The sequence below is a fragment of the Amphimedon queenslandica genome, unplaced genomic scaffold, assembly GCF_000090795.2.
Source record: "Amphimedon queenslandica unplaced genomic scaffold, v1.1 AMPQUscaffold_13341, whole genome shotgun sequence".
Lineage (NCBI taxonomy): Eukaryota > Metazoa > Porifera > Demospongiae > Haplosclerida > Niphatidae > Amphimedon > Amphimedon queenslandica.
The window spans coordinates 76,479-92,329 of record NW_003546423.1 but is presented as its reverse complement, the minus strand read 5'-3'; the positions used below and the strand labels follow the sequence as shown (position 1 = coordinate 92,329).

At 35.6% G+C, this 15,851-nt stretch overlaps 1 protein-coding gene and 1 long non-coding RNA gene across 3 annotated transcripts; both read left to right on the top strand.

The window, feature by feature from the left end:
• Positions 1 to 5,676: 5,676 nt before the first annotated feature.
• LOC109582969 (uncharacterized) lies at positions 5,677 to 8,881 on the top strand. 2 transcript variants are annotated; one of them, XR_002185300.1, is made up of 3 exons: positions 5,677 to 5,703; positions 5,801 to 5,883; positions 8,723 to 8,881. It is a non-coding gene; the product is annotated as an uncharacterized LOC109582969 (long non-coding RNA). The 2 variants fall into 2 exon arrangements; XR_002185301.1 differs by having other exon boundaries at positions 5,689 to 5,712.
• Positions 8,882 to 9,053: 172 nt separating this feature from the next.
• On the top strand, positions 9,054 to 11,369 carry LOC105313219 (uncharacterized). The gene has a single exon (XM_011406456.2). The coding sequence runs from the start codon at positions 9,064 to 9,066 to the stop codon at positions 11,338 to 11,340; it is 2,277 nt and encodes a 758-aa protein (XP_011404758.1). The 5' UTR covers positions 9,054 to 9,063; the 3' UTR covers positions 11,341 to 11,369.
• The last annotated feature ends 4,482 nt before the right edge of the window (positions 11,370 to 15,851 follow it).

Genomic DNA, 15,851 nt, shown 5'->3' with positions numbered 1-15,851 from the left:
CAAAACTGGCTAGAAGTGAATTTCATTATTTATAACTTTTTCTCATGCTTATACATGTTCTTATGTTGTGCATCAACTTTGAGCTGAATCCGATCGAATTTAAACTTTTATGAATTTTTGAAGTTGCTTCAAATGCCATATAGTGTATTGCAGTGCTTGTCAGCTCCCATTGCATGCTTTGTGGGAAACCCTGAGTACCCCTAAATGCATAACATTTTCTTTTGCATTTAACTTGTAGGTTGTTAGATGTACTGTATACCTCTATGCTTCATATTTTATACACTGTACCTAATAGGATTATAATGACAGAATGTTAGGACTGACAGTGATCATTGTCTTCATTTCATAGCAAATGGCAACCTATATTGACAAGTAATTTGGGTGAGAGTTATACAGGAGAGCGTGTAGAAAATTCTCTCATCTTTTGCTTATTACATCATTACATGTGTACTACTTCTAAATTTCTTAGGAAAGGATTATATTCATTCTCACAACCCCTCCACTGCTGCTGTACCCTGTTATAGGAGCACCAAAAAGGAACCTTTGGAAATGGTCAGTCAAAAATTAAAATATTTAAAACAAAAACAAAATGTGTACATGTACATTGCATTGCTACTACAATCAATGAAATAATACTAAGTATAGCACTGCATGCTGATTTTGAACTACATGTACCTTCAGTTGCTAATTAAAACTCTGTTGTGTGGAAAAGTGCACACTGCATGCACACTTGTGTCTATCAGGAGTAGTGAGCTATTCTCTTCTTTTGTAAAATGAGCCAGACACATTCACACATTGTTTAGTCTAGCTAAAATTAATTAGTGGCTATAGTTTTGTCAACATTGTTGTAACGAGGTGTTTGATAAATTTTGGCAAATTTAGAGTTTCAATATAGCCCTTTGCCAAATTAAACGAGACAGTTTGTACCAATATGTACATGCTCAAGGGCATATGGTCACAAATTCACCAAATTTCATGTACAACCTACCAATCACCAAAATGTTAGAAATTTGCCAAAATTACTCTCGTCCAAAATCACCCATATATAGAGTACTAAAAGTATGTCACAATTCACAAACTCATAATGTCTATGCGTAATGATTAATACAAGTACAGTAGGTTCAAAGTGTAGAATTTGCAGGCATTAGCACTAGTATATTATCTAAGTTAGGTAATGAGGAATTAGTGTCAATTTTTAAAACACTGCCTATATTAAACTACATGTACCAGGGTTCTGCCTAGAAAAAAATTAGAGGTGGTTGGAGACTAATATTGTTCCTTTTAGACTACAGTATCATGCTTTATGTATGGTTATTAGTACTAATTGGATGGTTGGTCTAATTGATGAACTGGTTCATTCATTTGTTGAGGTGGTTGTCCCGACCACCCCCAACCACCATAGGCAGAACTATGATGTACATGTATTTTATGATAAAAGAGTGTTTATTAAAATGAGTGTTCACACACTCACAGCATTAAGTATCTCATAGCCATGGGCCAGGCTCCATGTCTTTTTGATATTTGGACAATCTATACTCAGAGACTAATAAAGTGTCAACTTAGTAAATAAAAGAGAGTTTGTTTGACCTTACAGTATAGTCATAGACTAATCTAGTGCTTAATTTGTCTGATAGAGAAAATGAATTATCATATAATTCTTTGTCCACGAGAACTATGAATCTGAGGAACATTTTTCCTTCCTCTTTCCTCCTCTTACTGTATAAAAGTAATGAGACTATTTCCAGTAGATAGGACTGGTGAGTAATAAACCTTTCCAGTGTAAAAGACACAAGATGTATACAATGTCAGCTATTGACCCAGCCCTAATCATACTGGTCAATATATATGCTGATCAATTCAGTGACAGGCAAGAGACCAGTGTCTATAATAATGGTGTGATGCAAGTCAGTGTATTTGTCTCGGTCAACTACAATGGAGAAGCAAGTGAAGACGATATAATAGCATACGTTCAAGATAATGTCGATATATATTCATTGAATTATGGAGAAAATGTTCAATGGCAAAGATCTACGACTGATAACGGTTTTCATCACGATATAGAACATGCTGCTAACAAGAACGCACCAATGCCTCCTAAAATGATTTCAGATATAAGAGCTCCGTTATATTTTACTGTACCGTTTGGTACTGCTGAAGGAGAGCACAGGTGGATCGTTAAGCTGGATGGCAAGCAGACCAGTGACAGTACACCACTAACTGTTAACGTTAACCTATTTAGTGTTTCTGAAGATGATTTTGAGATTTCAGAGATAGCCAGCTTGAGTGGAATTGTATTGCGTGCACTGAAGTACAAGAAGGGTGTGTTCCCAGATACACAAAAATTGGTGAAAAGTATCGAATACAAAGGACTGAAGTTTACTGGAACTAGTGCTAATTCGTGGGTCTCAATGGCAATGTCAAGCAAGGGCCATAAGCTGGGTGTTTTTATTGAATACAGAGAAACAAGTAGCATAAATATAGCCACTGAATATCATTTTTATGATCGAAACAAAGTTGTAAAAAAGAACTTGGATTCCTATGAATGTATTTATAGGATTGTTCCCATTTGTGATAGTTTAGACAATACCGCAAATATTGATTCCACTGACATTGAGGATGCCTGGAATGAAGGAATAGCTATGGTAATGATTCATGATTCGTCTACTTCAATTGCATGCGAAGCATTCGAAAGCTCCAATATGTTTCTTGATCATAACTTTGAGACGAATGATTTTGAATTTGAAGACAACTTTGGTGGCAGGGTGGAGGTCAAACTTAACTGGGATGCAGGTGACTGGTGGGGAACATGGAAAGTTACAGATGCTAAAGTTGTGCATCCTTGAAATATACTCACAGAACTAATATTACATGAATTATTAATTTAAAGTGATTTAGGCCTTTTTTGACTAATTTTGCTACACTAATTACTACTTTAATTTGATTTAGGCCTTTTTGTTTGCTACAAAAAATTATTACCTTTATTTATTTTAGGCCTTTTTGTTTACTAACTTTGCTATTATGCAACAATTTTCTTAATAAATTTAATTATTGAAATTAACTAGCATCAATATAGCTTACACTAGATGTACACATTCATTAGTGCCATATAGCAATGTATAGTTGCATCTTATTTATGTCATCTTCAATCACTATTGAAGTATCTCGGTGTGCTGAATAAAAGGGTCCCACTATATATGAAATAAAAAATTTTAATGCTTTTATACACTATATATATATAGTAGTGCCATTACACTAAGGTACATGTATGGTAAAATTTATGAACATGTATGGTTTGAATGCTAAAATTTGACTTTTGTCCCACCTCTATACTCAAAAAATATTTGTCAGAATCAACTCTAACTTCTATGTAGCATTAGGACATCAATGTGTATCGTAACATGTCTTTAGAAAGGTAATTTGAGCTTATTCGAATTACAATTCATTTTTTACAAATTTTTAAAGTTGCTCCAAAATCAGACCAAAGTATGTCCCTGTACTAGTACATAGTCATTGGCCAAATTTCACCAAAAATGAAAAGGAAGGAATTCTCCACTTTTATAATTTTTTTCTGATGCATATACATGTATTTCTGTTTTATACAAAGTTTAAGCTATTTTGATACAGTTTTTACTATTTTTACAGTATACGGTACTTACAAGTATGTCACAAATTCACAGTGTCCATATGTAGTGATTATAAGCATGCACATTTGCCAAATGTAGAATTTACAGCCATTAGTACATGCATAATGGATCTAAGTTGGGTAATCAGGAATTGAATTTGCATTGCTTATTAAACTATTTAAGATAAAAGTATGTTCATTAAAAAGAGTGTTCACACACTCACAGCATTAAGTATCTCACAGCCATGGGCCAGGCTCCCTGTCTTTTCGATATTTGGACAATTTATACTCAGAGACTAATAAAGTGTCAACTTAGTAAATAAAAGAGAGTTTGTTTGACCTATGCAGTATAGTCACAGATTAATCTAGTATTTAATTTGTCTGATAGAGAAAATGAATTATTATACAATATATATTTTTGGTCCATGAGAATTATAAATCAGAGGAACATGTTTCTTCTTCTTTCCTCCTCCTATGACATCAGTGTCTATAATAATGGTGTGATGCAGGTCAGTGTATTTGTTTCAGTCAACTACAATCGAGAAGCAAGTGAAGAAGATATAATAGCATACGTGCAAGATAATGTCGATATATATTCATTGAATTATGGAGAAAATGTTCAATGGCAAAGATCTACAATTGATAATGGTTATCATCACGATATAGACCATGCTACTAACAGAAATGTATCAAGGCCTCCTAAAATGATTTCAGATGTAAGAGCTCTGTTATATTTTACTGTACCAGCTTGTACTGCTGAAGGAGAGCACAGGTGGATCGCTAAGCTGGATGGCAAGCAGACCAATGATGATACACCACTTACTATCACTGTTAAATCATTCCATGTTTCTAAAGGTGATCTAATACTTGCAAACAAAAAAGACACATCTATTCATTGTAATTTGATGTACGTGCTGAAGTACAACGATGATGTGTTACCAGATGCACAGAAATTGGTTAAATTAGTCGAGTACAAAGGAATGAAGTTCTTTGGATCAGGTGGCAATTCATGGGTCTCAATGTCAAAGTCTACCAAAGGACACAAGTTGGGTGTTTTTGTTGAATATGGAGTTACGAGTAACATCAAAATAGCCAATTCTGGGGATCAACACTTGCCAGACCAAATGGAGAAACATGATCTTGGTGAGAACAGTGGCGTTTATAACAAGGTTGTTTGTAGCTGCTTAGACAACACCTTAGAGTTTGATCCTTACTATATTAAGGAGGCCTGGAATGAGGGAATACTTATGGTGCAGGTGCGTGATTGGTCTGTAAGGTTGTATCGGCAATTCTATGGTGATTATCGTTGGTATGATTATGATTATTTGATGAATGATTTTGTAATTGAAGACACCTTCGGTTGCAGGATGAAAGTTGGAATTAACTGGGATGTTGGTGACTATTGGGGATTTTGGGCTGTTTCTTCTGTTACAGTTGTATACCCTTGAATCATACATTGAAGATAATTACATAACTCTATAACCTGTTAATAATATATTTAGGCCTTTTTCCTAATTAAAAGTTATTAATTAATTGAATATAGCTGTTACATATTCACAAGCAATGTAGAATAATGGTGGGCAAACCAATAACTAATTATCTATTACCAGGAATCAATACTAAATTTTGGTATCAAATAGAATAAAATGACCATGCCTTACCACATGTCATAATGGGGTAATATACACCCTTTTATAATTTATAATGGTGTTTCCTTGATAATTAATTTGCACATGCACACTGCACAGTAGCTCATTCAGTACTCACTACCATTGATTCTGATACTGAGCTGATTCCAATTCAATTTGAAATCCTAAAGCTGCTCCATGTAGCTAGTGTATTGCAGTGCTTGTCAGCTCCCTTAGCATGCTTTGTGGAAAACCCTAGTTAGGTGGCCACGCCTGACTAGGGAAGCCCTGAGTCCCCTAATTGCATAACTTTCACTCACATTTTCATTTTACAATGTACATGTAGGTTGTTGTATGTATACTGTATGTCCATGTATGCTTCATTATTAATTTTTTATACACTGTACCTAATAGGATAATGACAGAATGTTAACTGACAGCCTATATTGACAAGTAATTTGGGTGAGAGTTATACAGGAGAGTGTGTAGAAAATTCTCTCATCTTTTGCTTATTACATCATTACATGTGTGCTACTTGTAAATTTCTTAGGAAAGGATCATATCCATTCTCACAACCCCTCCACTGCTGCTGTAGCCTGTTATAAGAGTACCAAGGAGGAGCCTTGGGAAATGGTCAGTCAAAAAATTAAAATAATTATTATAAACAAAATGTGTACATTGCCACAATATGAAACAATATTAAGTATAGCACTGCATGCTGATTTTGAATTACATGTATCTTCAGTTGCTAATTAAAACTCTGTTGTGAGGAAAAGTGCACACTGCATGCACACTTGTGTCTATCAGGAGTGGTGAGCTATTCTCTTATTTTGTGATGAGCCAGACATATTCACACATTGTTTAGTCTAGCTAAAATTAATAAGTTGTTAGTTTTGTCAATGTTGCTTTTAATATAGTGGGTAATTTTGAAGTGGATAGTTTTTGGCAAATTTGGAGTTTAAATTAGAGGTGGACAATAGAAGAAATTTGGAATTGATACCGATACCAAGTAGTCTGAGTATCAGTTTTGGTAGTATCAAATACTGAATGAGTAGCCAGCTACTGTGCATAGAAGTTATTAACTAGTCTGGCCAAACAAAATTTAAAAAAATTAGCTACAATTTTTGAAATTATAAATGGACCGTTGTGATGTCAAAGGTGTGGTAGGTGTGGTCACTACTCTACTCAATGCTAGGATTTGGTATCAAGTACTTGGTATTGGAGGCCTGGTATCAGAGTACTTTGGTATCACATCACCCACCTCTAGTTTCATTAGCCCTTTACCAAAATTAATTAAATTTAAACCTGCCATTTATACCATTATAAAGGCACATGGCCACAAATCCACCAAATTAAAGCTCACCAATCACCAAAATTTTAGCCCTTCACCAAAATTACTCTCCTCCAAAATTACAGTACTTACAAGTATGTCACAAATCACAATGTCCATACGCAATGATTAATACACGTTCAGGTACAGCAGGTACAAAATATAGAATTTGCAGCCATTAGTAAATGCATGTAGATCTAAGTTGGGTAATGAGGAATTCATTTCCTTTTTTTAAACATTGCCTATATTAAAAGGCATATACATTTATTTAATGATAAAAGAGTGTTTATTGAACAGAGTTTTGACACACTCACAGCATTAAGTTTCTCATAGCCATGAGCTAGGTTCCTTGCCTTTTTGATATTTGCACAGTCTATACTGAGAGACTAATGAAGTGTCAACTTAGTAAATAAAAGAGAGTTTGTTTGACCTGTACAGTATAGTCACAGACTAATCTAGTGCTTAATTTGTCTGATAGAGAAAATGAATTATCTTACAATTCTTTGTCCATGAGAATTATGAATCAGAGGAACATGTTTCCTTCCTCTTTCCTCCTCTTACTGCCGTATAAAAGTAATGAGACCATTTGCAGTAGATAGGACTGGTTAGGAATAAACCTTTCCAGTGTAAAAGAGACAAAATGTTTACAATGACAGCTTTTAATCCGGCCCTGATCATACTGGTAAATATATATACTGATGAATTCAGTGACAGGCAAGACACCAGAGTCTATGCTAATGGTGCAATGCAGGTCAGTGTATTTGTTTCGGTCAACTACAATGAAGATACAGACGATGAAATACGGGAGCAGATAAAAGGATACGTACAGGAAAATGTTGTTATATACACTTTGGATGATGGTAAAGTAATACTTGACACAAGTAAATGGAAAAAATCTACAGAAGGGAACAATTTTCATCACGATATAGACCACGCTGGTAACAGTATACCAGGGATTCTTTCAGATATAAGAGTTCCGTTATATTTCACTGTGCCTGTTGCCAGTGAGGGAGAGCACAGGTGGATAGCTAAGCTGGGTAAGGAAGAGACCAGTACCAGTACACCAGTTACTGTTACCGTTGAAAAGTTCTCTGCTATAAGTAGCAATGTGGAAATTGTCGATAAAGCAGCAACTTCTTGCAATCAACTCCGTGCATTGAAGTACAAGGACAGTGTCTTTCCTGATGTGCAAAAGTTGGTTAAATTGGTTGATTACAAGGGAATAAAGTTTTGTGCATCTGCGTTTGCTAATAAGACGTGGGTTTCAATGATGCACTCTAGTGAAGGCCATAAGTTGGGTGCTTTTATTGAATACAAACAAACAGAAAAAATAAGAGTTGCTAAACCAGGCCATACATACTACTCTAAGGAAATGGTCAAGCAGGACATGCCTTGTGACACTGGTGATAAAAATGTACTTCACTGTGATTGTTGTGATGACTCTTTAAATCTTACTTCTGCCCAAGTTGAGGAAGCTTGGAATGAGGGAATAGCTATGCTAATGGCGCATAGTACGTCACTATATATGTATGATGGTTCTGGAAAATATAATGATTTCGAGTGTGTTGATTTTGTTGTGGAAGACAACTTTGGCAACAGGATAAACTGTCATTTCAACTGGAATAAAGATTCTCATGGCTGGTGGGGTAACTGGGAAGTTAGGACTGTTACTGTTGTATATCCATGAACAATGATTTATGATTTTTCTTTAACTTTTTTGACTTTTTTTGGTTACACTACTTTTTTCATAGGTCCCTTTTTCTTAGATTTATTGTCATAATTGACAACACATTGTCTATCCATGAACAATAATATCATTGATCTTTTTTTGGTTTAATTTTTTCTTAAGGCATTTTTTGGTTCATTTGTATATAATATATTATTTGAAGTCATTTACAAGAACATTAAAGCCATTTTCATACATGTAGATACATGTATGCATGCATCATACATGTGCAAGCATATTTTTATGTATTCATTCCAATGTACTATAGATAGTACATGGTCGTCGACCAAATTCATTGCAATTATTATAATGTTACATACTGTACACGAATACAATAGTAATTGTATGGTGTAGATTTATAGGGTTAGTGTGTTGATCTCTTTCTCTCTGTCTCTCTGTCTCTTTATTTTTTATAGTCACTGTGCTTTGGTATTCTGTTGTTAGAGAGATAGATATCATTACTGAAGAATCATGAGTGATCTTTGGACGCAGTCTCACGACTTGTCCAATTTAGAATTCAGATGACCCTTTATTTTGTCAGTGTTTGTCAGCAATTCCTGATTCAAAATCATTTTACACAGATATACATTCTACTGTACATGCATGATAAAAATCTTTGTATAATGATATTCATTATTCATAATCCCGTGTGACGTAACTATTCGCTCGTCGGATTCCATTAATTTGAACATAGACCCTAGGGTCTATGATTTGAATAATTTCGAATTTTCGAGGATTATTTTGAGTCGACTCACTGATGAAGAAGCAGAGACGTCGTAGATCTACCACTGAAAGAAGTTTGGCGTCTCCTGCACCTCCGTTTCTGCCTCCACAAAGAGATGTGCGATATACAGAATCACCACGAGGACACTCTCACTGTGGACCAGCTGGAACCAACAAATGGAATCCTCCTAGTCCTACAGCTACAGGAGAGCAATACACTCTGAAAGTGACAAATCTTTCACCAGATGTAACTCAGGAGGAAATGGAGCTTGTTTGTGGTAGCTATTCAGATTACCAAAGTCTTAAAGTTAACGATGGGGGTTATGCTTACGTCAATTTTTTATCGCAAAAAGGCGCCGAAAGAGCAATGGAATGTTTAAGAAAAGTGGAATTTAATGGGCAATGCCCCACAGTCAAACTGCACAAAAAGCAACCCACAATTCAAAGCCAGCCACATTCTCATTATGGACAAACAAGTTCTATCCCTCCTTATCGGCCATTCACATCTCATTCTCCTGCTCCCACCGTTTCTCTGCCACAATTACAAGCACAGCAAGTAGAAACGACAACTCTTAAAGTAACACTTCATGGTGGTCATGACATCACAGGTGAGGCCATAGAGGAATACTTTGGTCAGTTTGGTAAGGTATGCGGAACTCCTGCCATAATACAAGGAAAACCTGACTACGCATATGTTAATTTTAAGACAAGTCACGAAGCAAAGGCTGCCTGTAACCCAAGCAAAGTGCAGTTCGATGGTATAGTAATGATCATCAAACTCAGTAACAAGGCACCAGCTTCAACAAGTTCAAAGCTGGTTACATTTGAAGATAACTCGCTCGTCAATGTAATTACTACGTGCAAGCTTCATGAATTGGAGGACCGACTGTCTAGTGCAGTGACTGCCAAATCTTCAAAAGATTCAAAAGGTGTGCGTATTTCTGGTGACAAGGATAAAGTAGACGAGGCCGAAAGTATTGTGCGATCATACATGAAGCATCTTCAAGGTCAGATTATTTCAGAGTCAATGTATCTCCATTGTCAATTCATACCATTATTAAAGGATCCTCAAGTATTTCAAACCATAGAGCAACAACTGGGTGTAGAGTTTAATGTAATTCTGCCTAATGGTTCTACTAAATCTCTTGCTACCTTCTCCAACACTATATCCAGTTTGATGTCTTCTGGTTCTTCTCCATTTAAGATTGAGAGTGTTTCTGAATATGTATCTGACATTGGTGCTGTCTCTTGGAAATTTTTTGATGATCACGAGTTCACATTTATGAGTGCTGCCGATTCTGCTGAAATTGAAAAACGCTATCAAAAGTATCTTCGATCGCAAACACCAAGTTCCTATATCAGAGGGGGGTGGAAGTACAGGTATGATTTTGATAAGATGGTTCAAGTAAACACCATAACAAATAAGCAACGCATAATCGATTCATTGTCGCTGTGTCTATCCTGTCATGGTTTAGAAAAAGATGTTCGAGCTTCTACAGCCAGTTTGCATGAGAAATTAGAAGGAATGATTATCAAGGAAACACTTGAAGGCTGCAGTGCCAATATTGCTAAGCCAATCATTAAATTGGCAAGATTATTTTGCATAAAAGTGGATCCATTATTAGATGATAAGATCCTTTTCTCTGGTGATCGTGATTATATAACAAAAGTATCTCTTGCTTTGGAAAAGAAACGATTGGAAGAAAAAGTGAAACAAGACAAACTTCCTAGACCTCTAGAATGGGAGTCACAGACCAGTGATATTGAGCTAAAAAATATTACACCAAGTTCTTCCGAGTGGGTTAAGGTCAAGAGTGCTGTCAAGAAAACCATGACGGAGGCAAAAATTGTTCAAATTGAGAGGATACAAAACAAATATTTGTATGATAAATATGCCCTCTGCAAGAAAAGGATGCACAAAAAGAATAATGGTCAAGTCAATGAGAAATGGTTATTTCACGGAAGCAGAGGAGTTTCTCCGGAAAGAATCTACAAATCAGAGCACGGTTTTGATTTTCGTTATGGTGGTCAAGGCTTATGGGGGAAAGGAGCGTACTTTGCAGTTAATGCCAGCTACTCTGGGGGTTCCTATGCTTTTAATTCTCCCCAAGGTCGACAGATATTTTTAGCCTTTGTTTTAACTGGTGACAGTAAAGCAATGGGAAGTGATAAATCGTTAGTCACTCCACCAAAGAAAGAGGATGGCAGTGGAGATTATGACAGTGTAAATGGTCTATCTGGTTCTTCCCAAGTCTATATTGTATATGATCATGACAAAAGCTATCCAGCTTATCTTATTACATTTCAGTAGATGTTTTGTAATGATACATATAAATTAACTTGATTAAAATAATTATTTTGTAAAAATTAAATGTAAGAAGCTCTAGCTGCCTCACTATAATTATTGCTTGCTCTTTTGAAGACTTAGAGCCTGGTATTAGCAAAGACCACATTCTATGTAAAATGTTTATGATATACAAACCACTTGCATAATTCAGTGCTAACACATTAAATAATTTAATTATTAAAAATCTCCTGGGGATTGTGCCCTGTGTTTGTAGAGCAGTTTAATATGGTACAGTAGTATTTTTGTAGACTGTGTAGTACATGATTTATTGTACAGCAGTACAGATTATGCTGATCTAAAAAATAATTATGATAAGGTGCATAATACAATTAATTACATGTCAATCTATCACAAAACATTTGTCTGAAGCCTTTTAATGCCGCACTTGTTGATACAGTGGAAATTTTATGTTCTTGTTGCCATAAATTGGATGATATACCACACACGTAAAATGGTGTGATGGCATTGATGCATATTAATTAGCATTAAGTGATCATTTGGAGAGGTGTTGAGGGAGAATTGATGCTAAAACTGAAAATTTATCTATTGTGGAAGCAATATTACATATGTATGGTAGACTACATGAACATCGGTAGCTGATTGTATGGTCAGCTAGTGTGTTGATGGAATATTCAATCTATTTTGTCCCTTTCTCTCTCTTTTTATTAGAGAAAATCCCAAAGGTGTTAAAGAAATTTCATTTCTGAAAAGTTTCAAATAATATTTTTGTCACCATTTCAATCTTTATGTGATGCATTATAGCTATAGCAATAATATTAATGTACCTTCCCATTGTCATAATGACGCTATTACTGGGGAAACACCTCAGAGGTTCGGCTAATTTGCTATCAACAAAAATGAAGAAGCGCAGACCGGGAAGTACTTCTACTGATAAAAGAAAGCCAGGGTCCCCTCGACAAAGAAACGTATCTGTACAAATTAGACCAAAATCTATTACAACGAAGCCCAGTGCTAGCCTTTGTGCAGAATTACCAGAACAACAGTACACCATTAAAGTAAACCATCTTCCTCGAGGTGCTAATGAAAGAGAACTACTGAGATGTTATAACCGATTTGGGGTCATTTCCAGTTACAAAATCATACCCGCCACTAAGGAATCTTACGCTCTCATTACCTATGAAACTGAAAGTGATGCCGAAAGGGCCGTGAGGTATACAGATGGTACAACAGTTATTGGTTCCATTGTGAGTGTGGTATGTAAATGGAAAGACAGTACTCCTACAAAAGAGCAATACACTCTGAAAGTGACAAATCTTTCGCTACATGTAACCCAGAAGGAAATGGAGCATACTTGTTGTAGCTATTCAGATTACCAAAGTCTTAAAGTTAATAAGGGACATGCTTATGTCAATTTTTTGTCACTAAGAGGTGCAGAAAGAGCAATGGAGTCTTTAAGAAAAGTGGAATTTTATGGGCAATGCCCCAAAGTCAACTTAAAGGAATCATCAATTCAAAGCCAGCCACATTCTGATTATAAAAAAACGACTAGTTCTATTCCTCATTGTCGCTCCGTCATCACACACCATCACGGTTCTTCTCCCCACACTGTTTCTCCACAAGCACAGCAAGTAGAAACGTCAACTGTTAAAGTAACACTTAGTGGTCGTGGGGTTACAGGTGAGGCTCTAGAGGAATATTTCAGTCAGTTTGGTGATGTACTTCAAACTCCTGCCATAATACCAGGAAAACCTGACTATGCATATGTTAAGTTTGAGTCAAGTGAAGAAGCAAAGGCTGCCTGTATCCCTAACAAGGTGAATTTTGATGGTACACTTGTAAGCATCAAACTCAGTAACAAGCCCTCTTTACCAGCTTTAATCGAAAAAAGTTCAAAATTGGTCACAGATGAAGATGACTCGCTTGTCAACTTAATTACAATTCGCAAATTTCATAAATTGGAGGACCATTTATCCAGTATAGTGACTACTAAGGCCTCAAAAGATGGAAGAGGTATTCATATTTCTGGTGACAAGGATAAAGTAGATATTGCCGAAAGTATAGTGCGATTATACATGAAGCAGCTTCAAGATCAAATCATTTCAAAATCAATGTATCTCAATTGTCAGTTCATACCGTTATTAAAAAATCTTGAAGTATTTCAAGCCATTCAGCAACATTTTGATGTAGAGTTTAAGGTAATTCTGCCTAATGGTTCTACTAAGTCTATTGCTGCTTTCTCCAACACTATAGCCAGTGCAATGTCCTCCAGTTCTTATCCATTAACCGTTGAGAGTATTTCTGAATATTTATCTGGTGCTGACGCTGTCTCTTGGTCATTTTTTGACGACAATCAGAAGTTTACACTAATGAGTGCTACTGACTCTGCTGAGATTGAAAAACTCTATCAAGAGTATCTTGGACCGCTAAGTCATCATAAGCTAGTTCATCCTCACTACAGCAGAAGGAGGTGGCAGTACAAGTATAATTTTGATAAGATGGTTCAAATAAATACCACAACAAAAAAGCAACGTAAAATTAAACGTGTCGATCCGTCATCACTGTGTCTATCCTGTCGTGGTTTAGAAGACGATGTTAAAACTACTATAGCTGGTTTGAACGAGATATTAGAAGAGATGGTTATCAAGAAATCACTGACAGGCTGCAGTATCGATATTGTTGAGCCAATCACTAAATTAGCAAGGTCGTTTTGTGTAAAAGTGGATTCGTCATTGGATGATAAGATCATTGTGTCTGGTTGTCGTGACTATTTGACAAAAGTATTTCTTGTTTTGGAAGAGAAACGAGACAGTCTTAAGTTTACTCCACTTTTACCTTCAGAATGGGAGCCACAAACTGATAATACTGAGCTGAAAAGAGTTACTGCTAAATCGAGTTCTTCAGAGTGGCTTAAGGTAGTGAATGCTGTCAAGAAGACAATGAAGGAGGCAAAAATTATTAAAGTTCAGAGGATACAAAACAAATATTTGTATCATAAATATGCCCTCTGCAAGAGGAGAATGCACGAGAAGAATGGTGGTGAGGTGAATGAGAAATGGTTATTTCACGGAAGCAGTGAAGTTTCTCCAGAAGTAATCTATGAATCAGAGCATGGTTTTGATTTTCGTTATAGTGGTGACTCTAGCTTGTGGGGAAAAGGAGCTTATTTTGCTGTTAATGCCAGCTACTCTGGGGTTTCTTATGCTTTTCGAACTCCTGAAAGATATCGACAGATTTTCATAGCTTTTGTTTTAACTGGCAACAGCATAAGAATGGAACGTGATTCAACATTATTTGCTCCACCAAAGAAAAAGGATGGCAGTTTGTATGATAGTGTAAATGGTGTGACTGGTTCTTCTCGAGTCTACATTGTATATGATCATGACAAAAGTTATCCAGCTTATCTTATTACATTTCAATTTCAGTAGATGTACATTATTTTATTTGATTACTTGTAAATATTAAACACAGGAAGCTCTAGCATACTTGCTCTTTAGAATAATCAGCAGGGCTCATTACAATATGGCAAAAATCACATGCTATGTAAAATGCACATAATAAAAGCAGTTACATTTACTGCATAAAATACTCCATTATTGTACAAATCCCACTTGCATAATTACTAACACAAATAATTTGATTGTTTAAAATCTCCTGAGATTTTCAGTCCATTTGCCCTAGCTGTGTCTGTAAAGCAGTTGTATTATTTTACTAATCTAAAGACAATAGTTTCTCACATAATACTTGTATACCATTAATCCATTATAATGTAGCCAATCAAAAGAAAATTTGTCTGAACAAATGGCTGCAAAACCGTTGCATGGCTTAAATAGTTATGTAAATACAGTTAAATGTGTCTATTCTGAACCGAAAGTGTTGTTACTTTAGTAGTTCATACATTAATACAAATTTTATATTGGATTGGGACTGATACTACTATAGGGGGTCCTTATTTAGGCTGCATGTTCACACACAGTAGCAGATTTGACTGCCATAACTGCTAGCATCAGCGGTTTCAGCTGTTTATGATTTTCAAATGACATGAGCATTAGGCAATGAAGTGTGCAGTTGTGAGTATGAAGTTACATATACACAGTATTATAGCTAGTATTTGCTTTTAAAATGGCCATAACTCAAAAATTTCGTATCGGAATTGGCTCAAACTTTCTACACAGCATAAGGACATCAATATGTATCAGAAAATGTAATAAAAATTTGGGGTGATTTTGGAGCCATTTTTTGGAAAAAACTATGGCCTATAGCCTTGGGCATTTTTCAGATTTTGGCTCATTTTAAAAATGGCCGTAATTCGAAAAATTTAAGTCGGAATCAACTCAAACTTTCTACACAGCATAAGGACGTCAATATGTATCAAAAAATATAATAAAAATTTGGGGTGATTTTGGAACAATTTTTTGGAAAAACCATGGGCTATAGCTTTAGGTATTTGACATTGCAGTAAATTATACAGTGCACATTTGAAACTTTGAAAAATTTGAATTTTCATTTGAGACTAA